The sequence below is a fragment of the Phyllostomus hastatus genome, unplaced genomic scaffold (genome assembly GCF_019186645.2).
Source record: "Phyllostomus hastatus isolate PE091 unplaced genomic scaffold, TTU_PhHast_1.1 phas_contig_34, whole genome shotgun sequence".
In the NCBI taxonomy this organism is placed as follows: domain Eukaryota; kingdom Metazoa; phylum Chordata; class Mammalia; order Chiroptera; family Phyllostomidae; genus Phyllostomus; species Phyllostomus hastatus.
Genome location: NW_025333857.1, coordinates 10,113,419 through 10,126,796, shown reverse-complemented (window position 1 = coordinate 10,126,796; position 13,378 = coordinate 10,113,419). Strand labels below are relative to the sequence as shown.

Here is a 13,378-nt window from a genome sequence, read left to right as displayed (position 1 = left end):
AAGTAAGTTATTACCTATTCTTGGTAGGAAAATAAATACACAGAATATAAAGCTGGCCTGCACTTCAGAGTTAGCTAGTTATTATACAGCCTCTTTTTTTCCCTCTGCCAATGAAAGCGCGTTGGTGGACAAGGCTGGAAGGCACCACTGTAAATTAGTTTTCTTTTCTAACCATTGAAATGTGCTGCTGCCTCACCCACCACTCTCACCCTGCCCGCAGGCACGGGAGGCAGCACACCATCATGCCTTCCAACGTCAACTACCAGGCGAACGTGTGGGCCCTGAAGGAGGAGGGCTGCACACACGTCCTGGTGACCACCGCCTGCGGCTCCCTGAGGGAGGAGATTCAGCCCGGCGATATCGTGATCATCGATCAGTTCATCGACAGGTGAGCAGTCCTCTGTGACACTTTAGGTGCTGGTCAGGTCATTCCCGGCCCAGATGAACACTGTGTGGAGGCTTGGGGGGGCGGGTGCAGGCCCACAGACTTATTTTAGGCTTTTCATTTTGGAGGGTTTTAAACAAATACAAAATAGAATAATAATCATAAACTCTCAAGTTCCTAATTCCCAGGTTCAACATTTATAAATTCACTGCAGTTTCTAACTTTGAAAAATACGGATTATTTAAAAAAAACAAAACAAGTTACTTAATGTTTTCTCAGTATTAGATGTCTAGGCAAAGTTCTCCTTTCCCCTGTTGTCTCACATGCTTTCTTTTTATAATTGGTTTATCAAAGAAGGGCCAGAGGAGGTCCACTGGTTACACACGTAACGTGTTAATGAGCTTCTGTGTCCAGAGGTTTCCATCCCTTGTTCTCTTTCTTGTCCTGGGGCTGTCCCCACAAGCTGGGTTTGCTGACTGCATCCTTGAGTGTCATTTGGTGTCTTCCACTGTCTCTTCTTGTGGCCGTGAGTCAGTGGTCAGCTCCGGAGCCAGGCGCACGTTCTTGGCAGGAACCCTCTGCGAGGTGGCAGGAGGCGTGTGATGTCTGCTTGTCTGCTCCTGATGTGAAGATCCATAGTTGGCTCAGGAGCTAGGGATTGTGTGTTATTGGCACAAGTAATACATAACGTTCTCTTTACCCCCCCAAGTTAAACAATAACAGGCTGCCGAGATCCTGAGCTGCTTCTGCCTTTAGAAGCAGTTGAAGAAATCACAAGAGAAAGTGGGGATCTGGTGGGATTCCTGTGCGTTCCCCCCACCACCCCGCCTTGTTCTTGGTGCTCCCAGGGTGCTCTGGATGAAGACAGGCGACTGCTTTGCACCTTGTTCCAGAGGCAGAGAGAAGTGCCGGGGAGTGTAAACCATTTGGTGGTTCCTGCTGAAGCCCTCCATTTGGTCACACCCCTCAGTCATCATTCTGCTCCTTCCATCTGTTACCTCTGAGCTTACTATACCCAGTGCCTCTCCTCTGTCTTCTGTTATGGGAGGGAGTTTGCCCATCCCAGTTCTGTGTGTCTTCTGCCTTTCAGGGATTCATTATAATTTGTAGTCATTGGAAGCATTCCTGGTTGTTTCCACGTGAAATGAAACTGTCAGATTCAACGTATGAAGTCGACCGTGCTATAAACTAGAAATGATTGGAGATCCGCAGCTTCATGTGGTTCAACCTAATACACAACAGGGTAGACTAAAATCATTACACGCCCCTCCCCTGGTATTTTTCCTATCATTTTTTAGCACCTGACACTGTATACGTATTGTCCATCTTCTCTAGAACTCAAACCCTGTGAGGGCAAAGACCCCTGTCTGTTCTGTTTGCCACTTTATCCCAGACACCCACAGTGCTGCCTGGTCTGTAGTTGCTCAGTCAGTATTTTTTGAATTTTTTTTTTTTTGGTCCTCGCTCAAGAATATGCTATGTTGATTTGAGAGAGAGATGAGAGAAACATCAACCAGTTGCCTCCAGTGTGCGTCTCCGACTAGGAATTGAACCCCCAACCTTTTGATGTAAGGGGTGATGCTCCAACTAGTTGAGCTTCCCGGCCAGGGCAGGTCCGTAGTTTTCTGAGTGATTGAATGAATGTGATTACTTCAAGGGGGAGGGAGGCTGGAGTTGTGTTTAGGGGACATCTTCGCCAGAATCTCTGTGGCTGCCAGAGTCCATGTGTTTGGAAGACAGTAGTTTAAGAAAATGGTTGGAATGTGGTCTAATAAAGCACAGTGTGTAACTCCATTCTCAGAATGATCTGGATTTGTAAAGTGTTACAGATGATACTAGAAAGGAAAGGCTGACGTGGGTACCGAGTTGGGGATTCGTTTGTCGCTTAGTGAGTAACTGCACTGTTGCATTTCCCACGTTTCTCTCCGCAAGTGCTCTTTCAGGAAAGCAGGTGGGGCATGAAGGTGGAGACCGAAGAGCAGGCCTTGCCATCAAATCTGGTTTCGTGAAGCCCTGGTACTTCTTAGCTGTGCGGCCTTAACATCTTCTGGTATCTGTTTTCTTCCATGTGCTGTGTGGATAAACTGCCTGCCTTGAAAGTTCAAAACCTCCAGCAAGTGCCTTTTGTGGCATCCAGCGTGTTTTACCTGCCCAGTGCCTGGGTGCCATTGCTGTGGCTTTGGGCATGTTAGCTGAAGGAGTCCGCAGTCGACATTACTTAGCAACAACAAAAGACAAGGTCTATTAAAAGAATCACTAAAGGAATATCGTTTAGAATGAAATCTCAAATTTTATATTGATTATATATCACCACAGTAATAACACTTTGCATGTTTTAGGTTGATAAGATATTAAAGCTGATTTTATCTGTTTCTCTTTTACTTTGTAATGTGACCACTAGAAAATTTTAAATGACACATGTGCCTTGCATTGAATGGCTATTACGGAGCACCTTCTAGAGGATACTGCCACCGTTTGAGCCATGTGGTTTCCAGTTGCCCAGGCTTGGGCACATACCTGCTTCTCTGTAGGTGTGAAAGTCTTGTAGAAGAGAATCAAAGCTTTTTGCCTGGTGTGTAACACCCTGTGTTGTAGTGATAGGATACTTTTTTAACAAAGCAAATCTTGGTGTGTTGAGGCAGGCAACTGATGATTCCTTGTGGTGGCGTCAGCCGGGACAGAACGCTGAGCTGGAGGCTGTGCTGTCTGCAGCCTGAGGCTCCCATGTAAGCAAACCCACAGCCTCCACTTGTTTGACAGAAAGCTGCCCAGTGGATTATAGCCCAGGTGGGGTGGCAGCAGCCCTGGCTTAGGAGGCTTTGTCTTGGCTCTGATTGGCCTTGGCTAAAACACTGTACCTATGTGGCCCTTGGTCCTCTCTTCAAAATCAAGGGTTGAACTCCACCATCACTCAGCTCCTTCTCAATGTGCTGTCTGTGAATTTTTCTCCAGGGACTGAGCTCGAACCATCCATGCTTGCCTGCTGCTATATATATGCTGTATGCTTTGCCAGCATGTCATTTTAGCAAAAATAGCCTCATTCTAAAGTGGGCTTCAGAAGCTCTCTAAGATAAATTTCTGATAAAGAAAGAATCAATAGAATGGCATGGCTATTCTTAGTTAATAGAAGGGGAACCAGAGCACCTGGCCTTCCCCACCCTCAGTGCCTGGCACAGGGGAGAACAGCACACCAGCCCAGCATGTCTGCCGTTCTGTGCGGGCCGTAGAGGCCACAAGATGTAAGAGTGACAGCTGGCTGTGGTTTTTATGGTTGTTTTTAAAAACATCAGATTTCTGGTCTAAAAATGAAGTACACCCTTGAACAAGTCTGACAGGCTAGAAGCTCTTCTCTAAGAAAACGTCATTCTCTTCTAAAAATCTTTTTTTTTTCTCTCATTGTCCATAACAGCATTTGAAAAGCTGAACATCTGGGCATGAGAAGAGGGGAATCCTGAGTGTGCCTGACTGGAAGAGGCAGGGCAACAGACAGGTTGGGGATGGGGGGAGTTCCAGGTATTTCTGGGTGTGTGTAGTCACTCCTTGCATCTGTTTCTCAGACATGCAATGACTGAGCTAATGTTTAGAGTGAAAATAATCTTTAGTTTGTGTTTAGGGCAGCCTTAGAAAACAAAATATATCTTGGTCTTGGTCTAGATTTTACATAAGAAAAGGAAGTATTTTTGTCATTTTCCCACTTTGTTGCACAGTGACAGGTTCCTTGACTCTGCCTTGCCTGGGTTCTGGGCTCCTTGTGCCATGTTCTTCACAAACCCAAAGTTGAAAACAGCAGTTCATACCAAGAACTTGCAGGTGGCTCAGGCACAGTGCGCTTCCTCGGTGCCTTCTGTCTCTCGCCCTATTGAGTTTGATTAATTCGTTCTACCTTGGTGGGGTCTCCATCCTCAGCCACAGGTCATTGGTTAAGAGGGGAGCTTGTTCTACTTCTTGACAGTCCTTTGAACAGTCCATTTGAACTGGGGAAAGAACACCTGATCTTTCATCTGTCGTAAGAGAACGTTGTGAGGCTATTTGTGCTTTAAACGGATCTTGTAAGGGAGTTGCTCCAAGATTCATATTTGGGAGTTCTTCTCCTATGATACAAACCCTTGCCTGTGCAGGGTTTATCTGGCTCTCACAGTGGCACCTGTGAGGAACTGCAGCAAGACTCTGTGAGTGGGAGAGGGGGGGAAAGACCTCCTAAGTGAGTCATAGTCTATTCCCCTCCCTAGAATCACCTGTCCCCTTGCTAGTTGATTCTGCCATTACCATCTCTCCTGGTGGTAATTCTTCTTTCTCCGAGGAAGCCGCTTGCTGCCTGTGGCATGGTGGGGGCCCCGTCAAATTCCGAGACAAGATTTGGAAGTTTAGGACCATAACTATGGATTTACTTGGCTTCTGTTTTTGCTTTCAGCCTGGAATCTGGAAGGCACTACCCACCATACTCTTAAAGCTTAACCTCACTGGTGCACTGTAAAGTAGAGCGTAGAGGTGACTTATTTTTTTATTCAATCTTTTTTTTTTTCCATTACCATTCAACCCCCTTACATCCCCCACCACCCACAATCACCACACTATTGTCCGTGAGTCCTTTTTCCTCGATCCCTAACCCACTAACCGCCCCTCCCCCAACTAGTCGTCATCTGCTCCATCTATGAGTCTGTCTCTATTTTGCTTGTTAGTTCAGATTGTTTATTGGATGCCACATGAGTGAAACCATATGGTATTTGTCTTTCTCTGACTGGCTTCATTTCACTTAGCATAAGGTTCTCCAGGTCCATCCATACCGTCATAAAGGGTAAAACTTTTTTCTTTTTTTATGGCCAAATAGTAATTCCATTGTGTAAATGTCTCATAGTTGTTTTATCTATTCATTTACTGATGGACAGTTGAGTTGCTTCCATATCTTGGCCATTGTAAATAATGCTGCAGTGAACATGGGGTGCTTGTGTTCTTTCAAATTAGTGTTTTGGGTTTCTTCAGATATATTCTGAGAAGTGGGATCGCTGAGTCAAGAGTCAGATCCATTTTTAATTTTTTGAAGTATCTCCATACTGTTTCCACAGTGGCTGCACCAGTCTGCATTCCCACCAACAGTGCAAAAGTTCCCCTTTCTCCACATCCTCGCCAACACTTGTTTGTTGATTTATTGATGATAGCCATTCTGACAGGTGTGAAGAAATACCTCTTGTGATTATAATTTCCACTTCTCTGATGATTGGTGATATTGAGTATCTTTTCATATGTCGGCCATCTGTATGTCCACTTTAGAGAAGTGTGTATTCATACCAAGAATTTGCAGGCATACCAAGAATTTGCATACCACAGTGAATTTCCTTTGCCCGTTTTTTAATTGGGTTTTTTGTTTGTTTGTTTGTTTGTTTGTTTGTTTGGTTTTGGTGGGTTTTTTGGTGTTGAGTTTTTTAAGTTCTTTATAAATTTTGGATATTAACCCCTTATCAGATCTATCTGTGAATATGTTCTCCCATTCTGTGGATTGTCTTATTTTGTTGATGGTTTCCTTGGCTGTGCAAAAACTTTTTAGTTTGATGTATTCCCATTTGTTTACTTTTTCTTTTGTTTCCCTTGCCTGAGGAGCTATATCAGATAAAATATTGCTACAAGCAATGTCTGAAAGATTTTTACTACCTATGTTTCTTCTAGGGTTTTTTATGGTTTCAGGTCTGACATTTACATCTTGAATCCATTTTCAATATATTTTTCTGTGTGTTGTAAGATGGTGATCTAGTTTCATTTTTCTGCATGTATCTGTCCAATTTTCCCAACACCATTTACGGAATAAACTATCTTTAGCCCATTGTATGTGCTTGAGAAGCAAGCACATTTCTAATGAGGTTTTGGCCTTTGTTGCAAGACAAGACTGCCCACTGGCTGCTTTTGTCAAAGGATGAGGCGATATGTTGTCTCTTCCTGTTCCTTCTGTTACACATCCTCCATGTCAACCTGGTTACTGCTGAATACTTCTACAGATTCATTTGTTTTGTGGGAGACTGATTACATGGTCTTTTATTTTACCCTAAACTACTGCTAACTTTGCCAGGCAAGGTGCACATGGGCAGAGAATTCCAGCAATTTCCACACGACTTTTTTCTCCTTCACCATCATTCATAATTGTCATCATTTAAAAGAGTAATTCACCATATTTATAAGGCATGTATTAAAAGGCACAACTAGGTCCTGGTAGGGTAACTCACTCGATTGGTCCAGATACACCAAGGTTGTGGGCTCGATCTCCACTCAGGGCACATGCAAGATCTCTCTCTCTCTCTCTCTCTCTCTCTCTCAAAATCAATAAATAAAAATTTATTTATTTTTTATTTATTCTATTTATTTTTAGAAAGGGAAGGGAGAGAGAGAGAGAGAGAAAGAGAAACATCAATGTGTGTTTGCTGGGGGTCATGGCCTGCAACCCAGGCATGTATCCTGACTGGGAATCGAACCTGCGAAGCTTTGGTTCACAGCCCGCACTCAATCCACTGAGCTGTGCCAGCTAGGGCCAAAATATATTTTTTAAAAGCAACAATTAGATCTGTAAAATGGAAAGGTTCCCCCATTATATTAAGTTTTTTAAAAATACAGGTTAGTAGGACCTCTAAAAGTACTTCACTATCAGAAACATAACAAGGTGAAGCTAGCAAACATTAATCAGGATATAAGGGTGAGAAATTTGCTTTTTAGTAGTGGTCTTTATCAGAAATGCTTTGCAAATAAAGATTTTTATTTTTACAATGAGAAAAACACAACCAAAAATTTAAGATTAATAAAAGGAGAGTATAATTCTTGGTGCCAAGTGTTTTCTGCAAAATGCTGTCAACACGTTGGCCTTTCATTTCTGAGGCCCCCAGTTTGATTCTGCTTGAAGGATGCAATGGGAGAAGCCTCAGTTGGAAAGTGAGGACATCCAAAATTTTTCCTGGGCCTGCCCCCAAATTCCTCTGTCACTTGGCGTTCTCATCTGTTAAGTGAGGATGTTGGATTGATCCCTAAGAGTTCCGATGTCTGCCCTCTGGAGACAATTATTTTCTCTCCAGAATTAGGAGGAATTGGGGGCTGGTGAGCATTTGCTGGTGATGCATGCTTACTCATCAGGAAAGTCCCGCTGTAAACATAGTGGTAAGGGATTATGTCAGGTTATTTCCACCTCCCAAAGAAACAGCCCTGCCTTGGGCTTCCCCTGCGGCGTCATGTGGGGTTATTCTTTCTCACCCTTTCAGGCACCAGCCTAGGAGGTTCAGGTGTTCCCTGATGTCAATGACATCATCACTGTTTCGACTTCTTGGGCAATGCGAGGATCCTTAATAGAAATTGGAGTTTATGGTAAAGAATTAAACAGGAAGCCTTTGCTTAGCTCTTACACTCCTGTCAGCTGCTATTTTAAACCCTTACAGTTCTCTTGCAGCTTCCTGGCCATCTCTTTCATTCTTGGTTGAGAATGTCACCTCCGTTCGCCCATTACTTGCATCCCTGTCCTCATCTTCCGGTGGATAGCTGTCCTGGAAGTGGGGGCAGCTACTCCCTCTGGGAGAAGAATTCTTCTTGTGTTGTACTCGGCAGCCTGGTTCTGTTATCACATCACTGTATGTCCTCGCTGTTGATGAAAATGCTGATAAGTGCCCAATTTTTGAGATTCTAGCAGCTGCCACAAGTCAGTCTTTGTTTACCACGCACAAGGGTACTATTCCCATTTTATGGTTGAAGAAACTTCGGCTATTTGCTATTTGGTTATTTGCTAGGAAGTGGGACCTGTGGGGGTTGAATTTGGGTTAGTCTCTGCATCCTGTGACTTCAACCACCCTTCATACACAGACGTCCATCTCTGCCCTTTCCCTTAAGGTCCACACTAGCTATAGGACAAGGTCCCAAAGATGCCACACACCTCCTACATAAGCTTAATTTATCCCCTTGATTGTCCTCTGACTCCACACTCCTTCTTCTCCCAAACTCCTCATTTTTTACGTGGTGAATTGTTAAGTTGGTGACCTTGGCCCTGACCTCTACCCGGGGTCATTGCTGCAGAGCTTTCACCCCTCCATGCCATCTCTGAGTCCTGCAGGTGGCTCCCTAGAGGCCCGCCTCCCCCTAACCCCCACCCTTCTCTGTCACCACTGCCCTTAAGGATTGGAGTCAGTTCTTAACATCACTTCTTCCCATCACTTCTTCCCAGCTTGACTGCCCTCAAAGCTAGTTTGCATACTACCACCTAAAAAAATTACAGAAACAAAAATACAGTCAGGAGGGTGCTGGAAACCAAGCATCTGCTCCACTCTGTGGGGCCTTCCCCCTGAACCTGACCCTGGGGTATATATGAGTGGTGATGAGCACCAGCTTCTGTCAGACTTCTGAATTAAATGTAGCTGGGGGGCGGGATGTCCTAATTTTTTATATAGAATACCTCACTCAGCTCTTCCTGTCATTTGGTGTAATTTTTTCCTAGTTCCTTTTGTCATTGATGCTGATGATCTTTGACATGTACTTAAAAATATCTTGTCACCTTTGCGGTGGTTTCTTCCATTGCCTTTGTACTTCATATCCCTGCTCAATTTCCTCTGCCCAGTAAAATATTAAGGTTTATTATCTGGTAACATCTGGTTTTCTGAATGTAAAGACGTTATTTCTGGATAATTCTGAAGTGAAAGAAAATATTGAGCTCTTCCCACAGGTCAGGTGTTAGGTACTAGATAATTAATATTCTATACCTATTGCTGGTGGTGATGGTGAAAACTTTTTTTAAAGGCATTCTGACTCATTAAAGTTTAATATATGCATGGCTGCCATGGCGGGGTGCCTCAGCTGGTTGGAGCATCATCCAGTACACCAAGAGGTGGCGGGTTTGATATCGGTCAGGGTACATGCAAGAGGTAGCCGACCAGTGTTTCTCTCTCTCTCCCTCTCTTCCCCTCTCTTCCTCTCTCTCTAAATCAATGAACAGGTCCTCAGGTGAGGATTAAAAATCTATGTATATACATATAAATCCATGCCTTTCCAAGCAGCCTCCCCATTTGCATTTTGCAGTCCTAAAAAAAGCACCAACCAGTGCATTTTTCTAGCCACACACCATGATGTGTGTACAAAGCAGTGGTTGAGCAACCATCCTGTGGGACATTGTGAATCTGTAAATAGGTTTGTTAAAGCTTCATGTGGTGCCCTGGTTGGTATAGCTCAGTGGATTGAGTGTTGGCTGTGAACCAAAGGGTTGCCAGTTCGATGCCCAGTCAGGGCACATGCCTGGGTTGTGGGCCAGGTCCCCAGTAGGAGGTACTTGAGAGGCAACCACACATTGATGTTTTTCTCCCTCTCTGTCTCCCTCCCTTCCCTTCTCTCTAAAAATAAATAAATAAAATGTTTTTTAAAAAATAAATAAATAAAAGATTAAGCCATTATTTTTAAAAAAGCTTCTTGTGGTGACCTGGAGCAGTGTCTGATACTTTGCAGTGAAAACAGAGCTGACGGTCCTTACTATGTTCCTGGTGCTAATTATCACAGCAGTAGGTGGCATCCCAGACATACTTTATTAACCCCTTCTATGGTTAAGAAAACTAAGGCCCAAAGATATTGTTACTCACCACCTGTGTCAGAGCGTGGATTTTGTTTTGTTCTTGCACCAGTGCTCTGTGTGCTCTATTGATCAAGACCTGATGAAAAATAGAAAATATTAAGGGAAAACTGTTACCTGTTTATTGAGCAGTTTTACCTCATTGGGATATGAACACCCACTGGCTTTTCTCCTTTCCTAAGGTGCCCTGAGCAGGTAGGGGCATTCGTTAGATCAGGCTGGGATGACCATTAGTGACGTTGGTCCAAGTTCATAACCTTTCAGTTCCTTCTGGTTAATAGAACAGATTCATTCCATTTCTTAGTTTGCTGCCATTTGTGCCAAAACTCCTGCTTTCCCCACTGTAGTTTTAAACTCTTTTTGTTTCCCCAAGTGCCCTTTGTACCCTGACTCCCTGACCCAAATGTTCTAGGATATGATCCCTTCACTTATATACATGCTTTTTGATCTCACTGTCCATAAATGTGTATATATATGCACACCCACATAAATACACACCAGTTTAGAAGGCTCTTTCTTGATCCTCTTGATCTTAGAATTATGCAAATTATCTAGGGTGTTAATATTCTTTTATTCTAACCAATTGGTTACTTGGCCTTAAATTTTTTGCCATCTCCACCCATTTATATACTTTTGTCTTTGGTGTTCTAACTAAACTGATATTCAACATGCACATCTGTGTTTTAAGAGTAATACATGTTTGTAATAAAATGAAATGTAGATAGTGTAGGAAGATACATGGTAAACAGCAAAACTCTCCTGTGTGTTTGGCAGGTGTGCGCCCTGCTGTAGCCCATTGAAAAGCAAATGTGTGAGATCTACTATCAAACTTGATGATATACATGGCTATTGACCCAAATAGTTCATTTTCTTGAGAAACACATGCACAGGGGAGCTCATGCGGAGATATTGGTTATGACATTTTTAATCACCCATTTATTTATAATAATGCAAGTTCTGGTTGGTTTATCCGTGGCACTCTCTGCAGCACTTAAACAAATCAAGTGGATTATAGCTGCTGGTACAGGGAAGTCTCCAAGATACATCATTAACTAAATCAAGCACATTGTAAAACAGTCCATATTGTATACCATTTATATATTTTAAACACAAAGCAAAACTGTCTTTGTGTGACTGAATAGGAATTCTAGAAAACTTGCTGTCTTCCCTTTGAATCATATCTCAGCTTTCCACACTTACAGTCAGACACCCACTGTGGTCTTCCTGACAGCCACACACTGTTCTGTTGTTGGATATCTGATTTATTTCAGCTGGCCTCCGAGTGGGGCATTTGATTGTTTTCAGCTTCCTGTAAGTATTAAGTGTATGTACTTAGTTAACATGTGTGTGTCCTGTTATCTTGGTGTGAACATAGCCTGTTGGGTGAATGGCCCGCAGAACTACTGGTATCAAGGTGACTATGACATACTCGCTGTCCAGAGGCCTTCTTGCCCTCAGAGCTCAGGCTGTAATGAAAAGAGGTGACGTGATGTTGGGGTCTAAAAATGGAAGTTGTCTCTGTTGCACATTTCTGTTTGAATATCTTTTTTCAAGTATATTATATTGATTATGCTATTACAATTATTCCAGTCTTTTTCTCCCTTTGCCCCCCTCTGCCCACTACCCCCATTGCCGCCAGTGATTTCCCCCTCCCCTCCCCCTGCCCTTAGTTCATGTCCATGGGTCATGCATAAAAATTCTTTGTCTTCTCTATTTCCTATATTGTTCTCCACTTCCCCCTATCTATTTTGTACCTACCATTTATACTTCTTAATCTCTGTACCTTTCCTCCATTCTTCCCTTTCCTCCTCCGAGCTGATGGCCATCCAAATGGTCTCCATATCTATGAATCTGTACCTGTTCTGGTTGTTTGCTTAGTTTGTTTTTGTTTTTGTTCTTTAGGTTCAGTTGTTGGTAGTTGTGAGTTTGTTGTCATTTTACTGTTTATAGTTTTGGTCTTCTTTTTCTTAGATAAGTCCTTTAGCATTTCATATAATAAGGGCTTGGTAATGATGCACTCCTTTAGCTTTACCTTATCTGAGAAGCACTTTATCTGCCCTTCCATTCTAAATGATAGCTTTGAGGAAAAGAGTAATCTTCATTGTAGGTCATTGCATTTCATCACTTTGAGTGAAAACTTCATTCATTCAAATACTTCTTGCCTGCAAAGTTTCTTTTGAGAAATCATATGATAGTCTTATAGGAACTCCTTTGTAGATAACTCTGCCTTTCTCTTGCTGCTTTTAAGATTCTTTCTTTATCTTTAAGTTGTGATGTTTTCATTATGATGTGTCTTGGTGTGTACCTCTTTGAGTTCAACTGGTTTGGGACTCTGTGCTTCCTGGACTTGTCTATTTCCTTCCCCAATTTAGGGAACATTTCTTTCATTATTTTTTCAAATATGTTTTTAATTTCTTGCTCTTCCTCTTCTCCTTCTGGCATCTGTATGATTTGGATGTTGGCCCTTTTGGAGATGTCCCAGAGTCTTAAACTCTCCTCATTTTTTGAATTCTTGTTTCTTCATTCTCTTCTATTTGAATGTTATTTGTTCCATGTGTTCCAAATTGTTGATTTGAATCCTGGCTCCCTTCCCTTCAGTGTGGGTTTCCTATTGATTTTTTTTTTTTATTTCCCTTAGTGTACCCTTCATTTTTTCTTTATGCTTTTGCTATATTCCTTGAGATCTTTAAGCATTCTGACCACCAGTGTTTTGAACTCTGAGTCTGATGGGTTGGCTATCTCTGCATCACTTCGTTTTTTGGGGAGTAGTTCTGTTCCGTTCCTTCATTTGGGCTATATTTCTTTGTTTTCTTACTTTGGCATCCTCCCTGTGTCTATGTGCTAGGTAGAACTGCTTTGATTTCCAGTCTTAGTTCACCTGTTAAATTTTGTGGGGCAGAGCATTAGGTATTGGCCAGGGCAGGGCAACCTGCTTTGCTGCTTTGTGGCTCCATGTGTGGGGCAGGGGGCAAACAGGGCAATGCCACTGCTGGCTGAGTTCTGAGGGCTTGCCTGGCACTCGCACCTTTTGCAGGCACTTCACCCACTTCCCTTATGAGACTAGCACCTCTCCAGCTGCTGTCCTACTTGTGGTTCCCAGAGTGGGTGAGTCTGTGTACGTTCCAGGCTCTCCTGGGAACCAGCAATTTCTCCTGCTGTCCCATCCCCCACTGGTTTTTACAGCCAGAAGTTATGAAGCTTTATTTTCCTGGCGCTGGAGCCCTGGCCTGCATGGTCTCACCAGGGTCTGTGATTCCTGGCTCCCAAGGTATCCCCCAATTTTTTCTACCACGTGTGAATGTGGGACCGCCCATTCCTCCCAGTTGCTGCTGCCTTGCTGCCACCATACCCTGTCCTCTCGGCCCCATCTCCCCATCTCCACCTCTCCTACCCATCTGGATGAATTACCTTCTTTAAATTCT

At 43.2% G+C, this 13,378-nt stretch overlaps 1 protein-coding gene across 1 annotated transcript in view; it reads left to right on the top strand.

Moving 5' to 3' along the window:
* Positions 1–13,378, top strand: part of LOC123819766 (methylthioadenosine phosphorylase) — a 49,562-nt gene that overhangs the window by 14,626 nt on the left and 21,558 nt on the right. Inside the window, exon 4 of the mRNA XM_045840313.1 lies at positions 221–388. Coding sequence (XP_045696269.1) covers positions 221–388 — 168 coding nt within the window. The remainder of the gene's footprint in view (positions 1–220; positions 389–13,378) is intronic.